Below are 14573 nucleotides of genomic sequence, written 5' to 3' on the forward strand. Positions count from 1 at the left end.
GAAGAACCAAGTATTTCCCAATCCCTGGAGAAATCCCTGGCAGTGTTCAAGGCCAGGTTGGACACAGAGGCTTGGAGCAACCTGCTCCAGTGGAAGGTGTCCCTGTCCCTGGCAGGAGGTTGGAACTGGATGAGCTTTAAGGTCATTTCAACCCAGACCAGTCTGGGGCTCTATGTCTCAGCACTGGAACGTTTTATGCCCCCTGACAACACAATATCTAATCTGCCTGATATGCATAGGAACACAAAGGCTCAATAAGCAGATGCACCCAAAGCACAGACTTGAATGCTGCTTTGGAGCAAGTTATAAATCCTTTCATTCATGGCTACAAAGATCACCTAAGAGCTGGTAAAGCATCACAATACCTCCATCTGCACTGCTTACTGTTTGATTTCCAGCTTCATCTGGGAAGCCACCCACTGTGTCTGACTGGTGGCCTACATCAGTCATTAAACCAAACCTCTACAACTGCTTTACTTCAGTCAACCACCGCCTCAGTGCTCCTGTCTGACCATACACCCAGTAGCAAGCGACAGGGCTGTCTAGTTCCAAATAACTAGCACCATTTGCAAACAAAAGTTTAAAAGCCCTTTATTAATCCAGAAGTGGAACACTGACATTTAAAGTGAGATAAGTATATTTATTAAGGTTCATTCTACTCTAAGGTTTATACAGAGAATGGAATGCAATACAAGCTAAGAGCACACCTCAAAGATCTACCACACAACCATCCCTACTCCCTATAAGGGAACTGTAAAAAACAAAAGAAATACAAATCAGGAAACCAGTTACTGTTTAACTAGTTGCAAGTGGCTTTGTCCAAGTTAAGCTGATATTGCATTAGCTCTGTATGGAATAATTAAAGTCTCTACAAGCCAAAGGTATCGCAATCAGAGGCATAAGATTTCATATGGACACATGGAACCATGTTTTAAAGAGCTACATCACAAGGGCTGTTTAAAATTGCCTAAAACCCAGTCACTACTGACATGCACAGGTCAATAGTAGTAACTTTGGTAATGTCAGTCATTTTTGGTCAAATCAGGATTCCGCTTTTAACAGGAACATATAAAAACCACACCAATCCTGTGCATAAAGCAACACCCTTCTCATCTGCTACCAGCTAGAGGCAGGTCTTCAAGACATGGTTGAAGGATTCCAATTTCACTGTTGGGAGCTTGCTTCATTCGAGATCACATCTTTCACTGGTCTCTAAGGCCAGACTAACAGGACAAGAAAGTGGTCAAATAGTTTATCTTTTTCGTATGCAGGACAAGAACCATCTCAGAAGTTCCACCACTAAGCTTAGCCACTAATTCTGCCCACAATGGTTCTGTAAGGAATCCAGTAGCTTTTACTTCACCTGCTTCCCCAAGACACATGCTAGTTAGTTAGCCTTTCTCGCTGAAGCTATCAATACCCTGTAAATGCAAGTGTCTTGCTCTTGAGGAAGAAGCCACAGGTGGGTTTATTTACAATGGAGTCAATCCTTAGCATTGGAACTGGACTTGAACAGTTTCAAAGTGTAATGGAAACGATAAGCTGAAGTGCTACGTCCCATATAGAATCCACACTTAGTTCAGTTTTATTCATTACAGAGGAAAGTAAAAAGACATCCAATTACACTAGTAAAAACTGAGAAGATTTAAATTTGTACTCAAAAAAAACCACTACACATGCAGAGGGAACAATATCCTGCTAACACAACTTCATTTGCTGCTGCATTTGTCTAATATTAACAATTATGAACAGAGCAGTGCAACTAGTATTTGGAACAATCCTTACAGTGTTCGAGTGTCAGGCACAATACTTCACTTCTCTTCACACCACTGGTTCTCTTTGCGTACCTGAAAGAGCAGTTTAACTGTTAGTATTTGCAGTGAACTTCAAGGTAGGTGTACAGCCCTGTAAGGATTCAGGGTTCCTCAGTGCAGGAAGGCATAAACTCAGCAGCAGCTTTAACTTTTCATGCGGGTTTTGTAATTCAAGATTCAGTCTTCCAGACTGACCTCTGGGTCCATAAAAGCCAAGAAATTTATTCCTCGTGCCTTCATCTAAGCTGAGTTGGTTTTTCCACCAACCAAAGCAAATGGACTGAGCTGCTTGTTTCACAACAGCTCTGAAGACAAACCTGAGCTCAGAATTCACTGACTTTGTATTTAAGAAGGCATCTCATTCTGCTCTCTCCCAACTCTGCCATTTTGCAGCCAGTTTGGTGCTCAAGTTTCAAGGCCAGTGAGTTCATTACTTAAGGATCTGAACATCTTGCATTCCTAGCCACATGAACAATACAGCTTCAACATTCTTACTAACTGCAAACTAAGCCTGCCATGAACAACCTTGATGCTTCCTCACCACACACATTTGAGCTAGGACATCAATACACTTTGACTGTTTCAGCTGATGGCCTGCAAGCCCTGTAGACACCAAAAGGTTGCCCACTAGTAGCAACCCAGTTACAAGGGGCTGATGCATTTACATTTGTTGTTCCCAGGTCAGGTGCATCACACATTGAATTCTAAAGCCCCACACAATAATTCAGCATAGAAAACCAGCTAAAACCCAAGCCAAGTACCTGTGCTTCCTCCTCCTCAGTGAAGTCATTCTTGATGTTGAATGTCTTGCGAATTTCTTCTGGAGTTTTCCCCTTGATCATGTTTGCAACTGTCTTGCACGTGACATCAAGCAAGCCTTTGATGTCCAGGTAATTCGCAGCCTGTAGAAGAGTTCCCACATTTAAAGCCTCCTTATCAATGCTGTGCCATCTGCAGACATGCTACCCAACTTATGCCAACACTGGAATTGTGCAATACTCAACTGCAAACAGATCACCTCCACTCTGAGAAGCTTTAACTTGAAGTAACAGGACCTAGAACTTGCTTGCCAAACAGAAGGGGGAAGTCACCTGTACCATGAAAGACATCCCCCCCTACTCCTCCTTTTACAGAGCTTTCTGAAGCCTGCAAACACCCAAGATCTTTAGTGCTGAAGTACTATGAACTAGCCAAGATAAGCAGTGCTGCCTCATGGTACCACACAAGGTGAAAGCCAGATTTTAATCTCTATGCACACCTGCAGGACTCCATTTCTAGTAGTGAGACTCAGGAGCCCCAAGAATAAAGACAGCTCCAGGGCCCCAGATTCAGAAAGGTCAAAGAAGTCATTCCAGAGCACAAAGACTTTAGTTGTAAGTGGAGCACTCACAAGCACAGCCTCACACACCCTGAGCACTTACCAGGATAAGTTCAAACAGCGTTCCTTGGTCTACTTTCAGAAACTCTTGATCCCACACAGGGATGTCATCTGTTCGCTTCTCTTTGTTCTCATCATCCTCAGGAGGAGGTGGATCATCCTTGTGGTGGGTGCACCACTGAATCACCTAATCATGGGTTTGATAGGGAAGTTTCAGCCAAAGCATTCTCCCATTAGGCCCCAGCTAGAACTCAACTTCACTTTAGAAGAAATACACCTTTTTCCTCTAGATTAATATTAGAATCCTGTGTAAACACACCCCAATACCCAGTATTTGCATTTCAGAACAACTGATCCCCAGCCCTGGAGTACAACAGCCTTCTGAAATACCAGTAGTAAATCACGATCTTAAAAGCCAGCAGCTGCTGGTGTTACAAAGCTGTGCTAACACACGCAGGACTGTGCAAAGAAAACCTAAGCCTCAGTCTTTCATCTGTTTGTAGAAACAGAGTTTTTATTAAGCAGAATCCTACAGAGGGGAAGAGCGGAGCTGGTAGCAGCCACCAGCAGGGCAGGTTCACATGACAAAGTCTGTCTTTTGGTTTCAGTAACTTGGGAACATGCCATCTCAGTCTCATCACCCAGACAGTGAAAAGGAGCAGGGATCTACTGCAAGTAAAGTCCTGTTCCATTCTGCCCACCCCAGAGACTTGACAAGTTTGAAATTATTTATGTGGGTGTGTTCACTAGGAACTAACTCCTAACCCTGTATTTACCCCCAAACAGTCCAGTGCTTACTTTAACACAACACTTTTCTACTCCAGAGCAAAAAGCATCTTAGGAGACAACAACGTACTTGTCTTTTCTCACCTGACCCAACAATAACCATGGTCTGTTTCTGAATTTCATACCATCAAGTGCACGATGTCTCAAGCACTGTGACTGCCACACAATTTCTCCTAACATCTGGATCCTGCAGAACCCTCTCAGTTCACAGAAACCACTTAAAATCCATGTTTTAATCCCATGATACTGGTGTGCACAGATGTCCAGCACCATTTCCACACCTTTGGAACTGTTATCTGGCCTCCAGCTGCTGTTCCTGGTGGTCACCCCATAGGTTTCTTACCATTACCTGCCTGCCTCACCCCCGTGAGCTCCCCCAGATACCTGTGTTCATGCACCTCTCATCCATTCAGCTTGTAGCACATGGAAAGTAGCTTTAATACAACAGCTCAAAATACCTAGGTCCAACATGAATCCCACATTTCATCACTGCCATAAGTACAGCCACTTTCAACATCTTACCTTTTTCAGGATAGCTGCATTAACGTTTGGAAGAGGGACTGGGTCATCATCACCTTCATCATCCATCCCCAAATCTGAAAACAGAGATGACTAAGCAACTGGCAGGCAAAACCATTTACCTTTCTCTGAACTGGGCCAGTTCACCAGTTCTCCAGTGAGGCTGAATGGATTGGCAGAAATGGAGCTCTAACTGGTGAGCTCAGAAGGTTTTTAGATGAGGCTCTGTGGAGCCATTGTATGTAGTAGGTTACACCCAGTGGAGACTAAGTAGCCAACAAGGCTGCCTCATCAAATGAGAGCATCAACAAGCCATCAGTTAAGCCATCAGTTACTTATTAGAGCCCAGGTCACTAGGTCAGTGTTGTGGGAACAGGATACATGGAATAATCAGACAAATGCTTGTGTACATCTACCACATTCAACAGCTCAAGCAACAAGTTAAACCAGAGTGTTCCAGCTGAGATCTCCCAGCCCATTTATTATTAAATAAGGATTCAGATCTACTGTGGTAAGAGCCAGTGTTTTGCCCTCTACAAGAGCAGCCAGTTATCCAGCCTCCGAAGCACCTGCACTGCTTCTTACCAGCTGAAGAAGTTCACATGCTGAGGCAGCAGCACAACCCCTCATCCCAAAAAGCATTTCCAAAGCATGCTCCTGATACTCCTTGGTTAAAAGCTTGTCAGTCTGCTCTAGACACAGCTGGATGCAGTTTGTCACTTTGTCCCCTTGATATAATCAAGGAATCAAAGTAAAAATTGAGATTAAAACATAATTAAACTTTGGCCTTGATACGCAGCACAAACACCACATTAACCAGCTTTGATTAGAGAATATGCCTTTCTGATTAAACAGATGCTAACAGCTGGATGACACCCTAGCTGTCAAAGATTAGCATCTTGCAATTAGTGGGATATTAATTGCTATTACTTTATATAATTGAGAAACTGCAGATCTTCACTCATTATATGCAGAACACAATTCTACATCACCAAGGAGCTTAATTTTTAAGCACAGATGACTGTCACACCATCCTCACTGAACAAATCTGTGCAATAGCATCTACTTTTGTATTCAGGCAAGTCGACTCCTGTTATTAATGTTATATTAATTAGTCCTACTTCTTGTTTGGAAGAACTTCATTGATTCAGAAACTATAATACTGCATGTCTCCAGTTAACACAGACTTCAACCACACTCTGAATGTGGTGGCAGGTACTAGGGTAAGAAGTGACCAGTCCAAAGTTGCTGCTATGGAGAAATAATTCAAGCAGTATCTCAGATTTAAGTCAACTCTGCTCAATTTGTCCCCATCATCCCCAAACCAGCAGTTATATCTGTTATCCAAAAATTCCTACTTGACTGGTGGTCCCAGGATGCTCAACACAACCTCACCTTTTAGCTCCTCCCCTTCAAGCTGCAGCACCCACCAAAACATCTATTAACTGGTGTTATTAACCAGCTCTACTACAGATGCACTTCACCTGTACAAGGAGACTGGTTCTCACTCAGAGTAGCAAGAAGCTAGTTTATGGTGCCTAACACCACCTACCATGTGTAACCTCCTTTTAGTCAGCACCAAGTGTCACTAAACACCAGCAGTGACACAGCTTCTGCATGAGAAAGCTGAGAAGAATTGTGTTCCCTAATGTATTCCACTGAGAGCAACGCTTCCTGCTCATGTTGCTGGTCGTGTTCTACAGCATCTTATTAACAGAATCAAAGTGTTCAAGGCTTGGGAGTATTTCCGCCTCATTCTTACTGTTCTTATGTGTAAGTGTCACAGCCAGCCAAATATTTATACCCAAGAACACAATTTTAACTACATCTACAGAAAGGGTTTTTTTTCCTCCCAAGTTAATTCATGAATACACCCAAAAACTGGGAAAGCCACCAGGAGACAATGAGGATTTGCATGGAGGGATTAGACACAGCTTGCTCTGTATCCCAGCCATCTGGCAGACTTCCCCTCCCCCCCCCAAGCTCCTTTGTTTCAAAGTTATGTCAGCAGGAGATCAGAACTGAACATTTAGCCCAAATAATTTAATTGCAGCCATAAGCTCACCATATAGGTTTCATTTCAGCTCTTCAGTGCATTGCTTTAAGATTTCCCACCCCATTTAAGAGATATTTATAATGCAAGACTGGTTTGTGTGATTAAATAATCTTAGGGTTTAATATTATTAGATGCTCTGTTTGCTTAACTCTTACAATAGTGAAGTAGGCTGTAGGCAAGGCAGTGGGGTGCTTACCTTTTACAAGCCTCCTTCTAAGCACTTCTTAAGAAGAGGACTGAAACTTTAAGCTTTATATGAGAGCACATCCACCCAAAACATGGTTTCAGCTATGACAGCAATTGTTTGGGCTGTTCTGACGTAAGGCAGAAGCTGCCTCATAGACCTGGGAATCCTTTTTCAGGTCAGCACCCCTTTGTCTCCTTTGGTCACAGTTCCTGTCCAAGGGGCTTCCCTGCATACACTGCTACCTGTGCACAAGGCAGTGCTCCTCAAGGGGTCATGCTCTTACCTTCCAGCATAGTCTTTATAGTTACAGACTGCTTTGCAATTTCAACATCAACTTCAAAGATTTCTCCATCTGAACTCTGCAGTTTAATTGAAGGCATCTACAAGAGAAGAACAGTTATTTCCACACTATATCCAGCAGCTGTTACAAGTTTAGCCAACCCAAAGATGGCATTACCTTTACTATTTATATTGCTTCTTACCCACAGCAGATAGGTCAATGCCACTTAAATCCCTCAAGTTATTCACTGCTTGAATCAACAGGCCTAAATTCACTAATCCTCATGCTTAAGAAACAAGGACTGTTGAAAGCTTAACACAAACTTCAGAATGCACAAATTAAGTTATTACTGCTTATTTCTACAGTGAAACACCCGAGCAAGCTTTCTCCTGACTTTACTTTCAACAACACTCCCAAAACACTACCTGCCCTCAAAGCCAAACAACTGCTCCTCACTTCGAGTCCTCAAATGAAGCCAGACCTCAAAAGCAGGTTTCAAACAATAGCCTCTGGAGCAGAATGACAAAACTGAGGTTGGAAAGAGCCCCCTCAGAGCCCAGTCCAACCTCCCTCCTCCAAGCACAAAGAACAGGTTACTCAGGATCAAAGGCTTCCCTTCAGAAAAGCATGTGGCTTTCTGAAGAGATTAAAATGCAATACATCACCACAAGGAAGGCTTTCAGCACTCTCAGAGTAGGAAGTTAGCTCAGCACTTTGTTAGCACTAGCAAAGCCTAAGGTGACAGTGCATTTTAAAGTTTCTCAAACAAACTGTATTAAGACCTGCAATAAATAGAAGCAGCTTCAGAGATGTCGCTAACAAAACATAAGCAAGCTCTACAAGAATGCATCTTCCCAGATGTTTAACAACTCCAATCCAGAACCAACACAACTGATACAGCAGGTAGGAGGCTACAACATCTGCCTGAAGCTACACATGAAGTTTGTGTTATGACTGCGCTTGAATCAAGGAACTTGGAAGGACAAAACTGCCTGGCCAGGAGCACTTTATAAACAGGTTCTCAACAAAGGAGCAGGATGTGTTGCAAGTTCCTCCCCAAAGTATCTGTTAGCAGCAAACCACTGCAACAGATCCATGTTCCTCGAGTTACCTGCCTGAAGAGCTCTAAGGCAGGTAACTTGTCCTGCAAGACTTTAGGGACAAGGAATTACACATTCATTTCAAACCTAAGAGCTATGCACACAAGTTCCTCACAGTAGCACTTGAGCCACCCAAATTGAATTAGCTGGACCACTTTCAGCAAATCTACATTATCCGTTTTTGAATGCCTCCTGCAGGTCATCAATACAGCCAAGCCTGACAGCACTGCAACAAACCCAAGCCGTGGAGCCCAGCCAAAGCGCGTTATTAAGCAGCTCACACCAGCTTGAAGTCCTCACTGCTTTCATTCCCATTTGGCAGAGCAAGCAGCTAGTTAATGTTTACACAGTAATGTAACCCTATATGATAGCACTACCTCTAATTGAGATGGGTGCTCTGGAGGAACACGCTCACGAGTGTTCCAAAGATACAAATATAGATACAGCCCCAAACATAAGATTTGGATTAAAACAGTGCTGAGCTGGTAGGTGGAATGATGGTGATCCGGGCACACATTCCAGACATAAGGCATTCGTTCTTGCAGCGACTGCCTGCGAGCACTCAAGAACCCAGCCTCATATGCCAGCCTTCGGGTGCTCGTGTCTGGGGTTACATAATGCTGCACAATGGAGCCAGCACGACAGTGATGCTGCCACCTCAATGAATCCAACCCCTGCAAGAACATTTGCATCAAAACCCTTCTATCACCCCAAATCACTTCTGTTCAGACCTCTAGATTACTGTTAAGGGTCTGGATCAGGTAGAATGAACTTAATCTAACACCTTATCACATAATAGATGAGGATTTCATCCAAATATCATCGTTTTTACACCACAGAGCTCTGTCTCCTAGAAGGAAGAAATACAGTAAATCATTTTTAAGCAGACTGCACTCCAGCTGTGGGAACAGGCAGGCCTCAGCACCACAACCGGGTGACTAAGCAGCTCAGGCCTAAAACTCCCTCCGACAGAGCAGAACAGGTTGGGAGCCAGGCAAAAGGCAAACCTGAATTACAACGGTCATTTGCATGCAGGAGCCCGACACGCAGAGCTCAGCCCTCTCCCACAGGCAACCCCGTGCCTCCCACAGCTCCTGCGCACAGACCCCCGCTCCGCTCCTCTCCCCTCCCCTCCGGGCCGCTGCCTCTAACACCTCACACCTGAGGGCTCCGAGTAGGGACCTGCGCTGGCCGGAGCAGGAACAGGCCCCGCGGGTACGGAGCGGCCTGACCGGGGGCAGCGCCTCGGCGTTATTTACCCGACCCCACAGCCCCCACCCCCGTCGCAGCCGCTCCAGCCCGGGCCTCGCCCCGCCCCCCCCGACCACCACCACCACCAGGTCCGGGCCTGCTTCCCCACCGAGCGGGCCCCGTGGCCCGCTGCCTCAGGCGCCTCTCACCGTCCCCTCTGACCGCCCCACCCCCAGGCCGAGGCCTCACCGTGAGGCGGCCGCGCTCAGCTCCACACGGGATGGACCTGGCGGTGCTCGGGGCCCAACTGCGGCGGCGGCTTTATATGGCGGGAGTGGAGCGGGGGGGAGGGAGAAGGACCCGCCTCTCGCTGCCTCGCAACGGCCGGGCTGCCCGCGGAGAACGCCTGAGTGAAACCCCGCGGCTCCCGCTCCCAACGCTCCTCAAAGCGCACTGGCCGGGACAAACCGGAGCCGCGCCGCCCGCCGCCGGGGGAGCAGCGGCGGAGCAGAGCAGGGGAGAGGGGCGGGGACGCGGCAGCAGCCCGGGGTCCTGCAGGCAGCGGCGAGGCTGCGCCGGGAGCCAAAACAATGGGCGGGGGCGCCGCGCGCGGACCAACGGCTGCGGCCCCCCCCCCACCCGGACCCCTGAGGGACGGAGAGGGCTCGGGCCGGGGGTGCGGCGGAGGGAGCAGGAAGCGGGCCGGGACCGGGCCGGACGGGAGAGCCCCGGGCCGGGGAAGGGCGCTGGGGCGGCCCGGTGTCCACCTGGAACCCACCCGTGATGGCGACGGGTGCCGGTGGTGTCCGTGGGGCGGCCCGAGCCCCGTCAGGAACCAGCCGGGTCCGAAGCACGAAGTGCGCTGGAGCAGGGGCTCGTTTCACATGGCGGCGACAGCGGCGGGTCGCTCCCGTGCAGTGGGAGCGCATCAGCCACAGCTCAGGACGGTTCCTAGTGACGGGAACGGATTTAGGTCTGAGGAACCGTCACTGAACATCCAGCCCGGATCCCACAGGGAGCTTTAGGCTGGAGCCCATTGATGACTCTGCAGGCACCAGCTGTGTGAGGAGCCGCCAGCTAGCAGCCTGTGGTGCACAACCAGTGCAGCCCAGTGGTGTACCCCAGGACAGGTAACATCTGACAGGTCAAGAGTGTGTGAGGGACAGGGACAGGCACTGAGTTTCCAGAAAATAGGATATTTAGATTAGGTATAAGGAAGCTCTTCCCTGTGAGGGTGCTGAGGCGCTGGCACAGGGTGCCCAGAGAAGCTGTGGCTGCCCCATCCCTGGCAGTGTTCAAGGCCAGGTTGGACACAGGGGCTTGGAGCACCCTGCTCCAGTGGAAGGGGTCCCTGCCTGTGACAGGGGTTGGGACTGGAGGAGCTTTAAGATCCCTTCCAACCCAAACCATTCTATGGGTCTGTGATCTGAAGGTGTTTGCTCAGTGAGGGCGCAGACTGGGGTGTGAGGCCACCAAAGTAACCATGAGGTGCCTGGGGCCCTGCTTGTGCCGACAAACACCCCAGTTGCTCTGCATTACAGTTGAGCCCTCTTTTCCATCAGCTGTCTATAGCAATGTGGTTTGTAAGTAGTTAAGATACACGGGCAGCTCCTGATTATGACAGTTGGCTTCAAATCCTAGTTAAAAATGGGTTCAGAACTGAAGCATGTTTTCACAGCACTTTAGTGCAGGTGCAGCCACACTGCCCATAAGCAGACTGGTACCTGCAGCAGCATTGCACTGCAGAGCCCAAGTGCAATGTAAGTCACAGCTTTCCCTTCCCTTGGGGTCCCAGGCAGTGCACCACCCACCTCACTGAGCAGATGACATTCATACCCAGAAGCAGCAACTAACCTTCTGGCATCAAGAATTTTCCTGAAATCTGGAAATTCTCAGGTCAGGAGCTTGTTTTGCTCATTCTGTGCGGGCAGCCCCCGCACAGAAGTATTCCTTTCTTTCCTTAGTCTTCTCCTGAATGACATAACCAATGAGACCAGAAATATCCCAAGTATTCCAATTAAATAGGGGTGACTTGCTGGAGAGGTGCAACACTCAAATACAGAGTCTCAGCCAGGAAGAACCTCTTAAGAACTCAGGGGACAGTAAGGCTCTCCCAGGTCAGGTTATAGCACTTCAACAGGTTTCTGGATAAATTCCACTGACTCCCTGACGTGGGAATCTTGTTGGACAGGCTTTGGGATGCCAAGCAGCTCATTAGGTACCACGGGCCTGAGGGTGACTCTGAGCAACCTGGTCTGACTTGGAAGGTAGATTTCAATTCAGTGTGGTCCTTTCCAGCCTGATTTACTGTGAGCTTTGGGAACACCCACTTCAGCTGAGTGAGCATCTGAGGATGTCTGCTGATGCTTATACAGCAGACTGATGCTAACAAAGGATCCTCAAAGATCCTGATACACTAACCAGATAAGCTGCTTGTGCACCATTTATTTAGGACCTGGTTATCATAGTTTAATTTATATTACACATATAAATGCGTGAAGCCTCCAAACTATGCCCTGTGCCACCCTTTGTACCATCATCACATTTACCTCATTCTTTCTCAGTCGCTCCGTCTCATACTCCAGCGCTGAGAACCACACTCACTGCACTAAAAAGAGAAACGACACTACCTTAATTTCCCTTAAATTTTCTTTTTTATTGTGATTGATACTGAAAGTCCTTGCTCCGGAGGATCAGACAGTGACAGAAGGTGGTCTGTAGAAACCATCTGCAAATCCTAAATCCCCTTTCCCCATGGTTTCTGATGTGGCTCATGATCTGTGAGCGCAAGATCTCCGTCTGCAAATCAGGCTCAGCAAAGGGGGTGGCGGATTTTATTAGACCACAAATGTAATAAAATCTAGGAGCAGGCAGAAAGCGAAGTTCCAGGCTTAATCATGGGATTCCAAGCGATGCTACTGATGGCTTTTATACAACAGCTTTCTAAAGGAGAAACATCAGTCCACAATGGACTTTGAATTTAGCTGTTGAATTAAAAGCCTGGAAAGGTTAAAGCAAACCCACCCTGCACCCCAAGCCCATGGCAGCCGGGTGTCAGAGATATGCTGTAATCACAGGATAGCCACCTCCCACTGTGCCCTACATATCATACAATGAATCTCCCCAGCTGGCCCAGATGCTTTCTGTTATCTGCTGGGGAAAGCAGCTGCAGCAGCGCTGATAGCCATGGTCCTGTGAGTAAGTCAGTATTAGCAACACAACAGAGCTGTCCTTCACTAGAGCTGCAAGGCAAAGAACAGGGTTTTGCAAAACATGGGTGGCCCAATTTCCATTGTTACACACAGTACAAATAATCCTAAACCTGAGCATTGCCACCCTGAGCCATAAACAGAATCACACCATGTATCAGCCAGTGATAAATTGTAATGAAGGACCTTTCACCACCGAAAAAAAAACAGAGGAGAAAGGGGGAAGCTTAACACTAAAGTAAGTACCTGGAAAGACTGGAGCAGCCGAGATCAGAGCAAGCTTGATTTAATGCTTCTGAGCTCCAGAAGAGCTCTGACCTACATACTGCAGCATCCTCGGGCACAACAGTGCCACAGCTGCAGGGGGAAGGGGATGTAAACACATGGAACATGCAGGAGTGGCCTCCAGGGCACAGCACTGCATCTGCTCCCCAGCCTTGGGTTCTCTTGCTGGCTCTGGGCTAAAAATCACTGTGCCCCCACCCCTCAGAAGACCTCCCAGTCTCCCCTTTCACACAGGAACTGGTTTGGGGTGGGATTCAGCTGCTGGGGGTAATTTAGAGACCATGGAGAGAACCCTGAGTATTTTTCACCACCACAAGCACAACATGGGACTGTCAAAACCTAATGAGAACCGGGCTTGAAAGGGCTCAGCTCTGCTCCACTGACACATTGGGAAGTGTCTGAGAGCTGAGCCTGGATTCTCTGAGCAACAGGGATAGGGACTGGTGAGGGCTAGACCTGAGGGTCCCACAGTGACGTGGGGTCATCAGATCTGAGCAAGAACCTCAGGTATACACAGGGGAGGATGAGGGCTGCAAAATCCCTCCTGTTTATTGCAGGAATACAAAAGATGAGGGATATTCTTTAAATCAAGCAGCCACAGCAAGTTAAAACCCAAACTGAGCTGCCTGGGTGAGTGTAAACGCAGAAAACATCACAGTTATTCCTGTGAGAGAGGGTACAAAGACACTGCTGAGCTCACCAGCCTGGGCTGCTGCTGCTGCTCAAAGCAACCTTGCAGTGGTGCAGTAGCAGCAGAGGAAAATGCTTGTTCTCTTGCTCTGGGAAAAGCCAATTCTGGCATTTCCACTTCCTCAGACCTTGCCTTGAGCAGCATCCTCAAACAGGTGTCGCTTCTCATCCATGTTGCATCCCGGCCACACAAGACAGAACCCACCACTTGGTTGAGAGTCCAGTTGACACCAAAACAGATCAACAACACTCAGGCACCAAATCCTGTCCAGCAGACAGCAGCTGGGTTTCTTCCCTTTGTCAACTTCTTTCTTCCTCTACCACCACTCATAGTCCCCTTACATAACTACAGGGATTCAAGATAGTTCAGAAGATAGAAGATACGGGGGGAAAGAAAAAAAATAAAAACAGAAACACACCTACTTCAAGTGCATTTGCAGCATCTATTTCCTGACCTCACTCCACCTCCACGCTCCTAAACAGGCTCGTTTCTGTTCCAGGTGTGCACTGGGATTCTTCGAACCCGGCTGGTCGGGAGGAATCACACTCAATCCAGTGGCTGATGTGAAGATGCTGCGTGCTGAGGCCGCCCCATTGGACGGTGGGTACCCGAGCCTTGCGGGCAGCAGAGCAGCTCCGCCGGGCACACACCGGGACGCAGCCACGCGGTGGCGCCGGGGCTCGCTCCCCGGACGGGAGGCACCGGGGCAGGGAGAGGGGAGCGCTCGCATGAGGTCCCTGAACTGATGACAAGAGTTAGATTTGTTTTAAACGGGCTTAAGAACGACTTTAAGCAGCAGAGAATAAAACTGTGCATAGCCTCCCACTTGGCTGAGTGAACTAGGTCAGCTTGAAAGGGTTGCACGATCCCGGGTCTTTCACATTGAAGCTGTTCAAAGTCCAAAAACCAGATTCTGTGCTGGTTTTCTGATGCTGCAGATGATAAAGAGGAGTTGCTGTAAGGTTACAAAGTCCATGGGAATAAATACAAAGGGTTTCAGAAGTCGGCTAGTTCAAAGCATTTCTAAGAGAGATTGCAGGGAAAAGGGAACAGTTTTGAGATGGCTGAACTAAAGGA

The 14573-nt window shown here is 47.7% G+C and overlaps 1 protein-coding gene across 3 annotated transcripts; it reads right to left on the reverse strand.

Moving 5' to 3' along the window:
- Positions 1 to 573: 573 nt before the first annotated feature.
- SKP1 (S-phase kinase associated protein 1) lies at positions 574 to 11210 on the reverse strand. Of its 3 annotated transcripts, XM_034066600.1 has the most exons (7): positions 9561 to 9707; positions 7024 to 7120; positions 4501 to 4574; positions 3236 to 3379; positions 2576 to 2716; positions 1786 to 1847; positions 576 to 1223 (listed from the first exon to the last, which is right to left on the reverse strand). In XM_034066600.1, exons 2-6 carry the CDS (start codon positions 7118 to 7120, stop codon positions 1812 to 1814), a joined length of 492 nt encoding a protein of 163 aa, XP_033922491.1. In that variant the 5' UTR covers positions 9561 to 9707; the 3' UTR covers positions 576 to 1223; positions 1786 to 1811. The 3 variants fall into 3 exon arrangements, with proteins under 3 accessions (XP_030903348.1, XP_033922490.1, XP_033922491.1); XM_031047488.2 differs by lacking the exon at positions 9561 to 9707 and adding an exon at positions 11166 to 11210 and having other exon boundaries at positions 574 to 1847; XM_034066599.1 differs by having other exon boundaries at positions 574 to 1847.
- Positions 11211 to 14573: the final 3363 nt, after the last annotated feature.

This window comes from Melopsittacus undulatus, chromosome 10 (assembly GCF_012275295.1).
Source record: "Melopsittacus undulatus isolate bMelUnd1 chromosome 10, bMelUnd1.mat.Z, whole genome shotgun sequence".
Classification (NCBI taxonomy): Eukaryota; Metazoa; Chordata; class Aves; order Psittaciformes; family Psittaculidae; genus Melopsittacus; species Melopsittacus undulatus.

What these genes read in the sequence shown, in the direction of transcription:
- SKP1 (XM_031047488.2), bottom strand. Translation starts at nt 7,120, where the DNA reads ATGCCTTCAATTAAACTGCAGAGTTCAGATGGAGAAATCTTTGAAGTT. An exon ending in TATAAAGACTATGCTGGAAG is followed by an intron (nt 4,575 to 7,023) that starts GTAAGAGCATGA and finishes CTCTGTTTTCAG; the next exon opens with ATTTGGGGATGGATGATGAA. An exon ending in CTGAGGAGGAGGAAGCACAG is followed by an intron (nt 1,848 to 2,575) that starts GTACTTGGCTTG and finishes CTGCTCTTTCAG; the next exon opens with GTACGCAAAGAGAACCAGTG.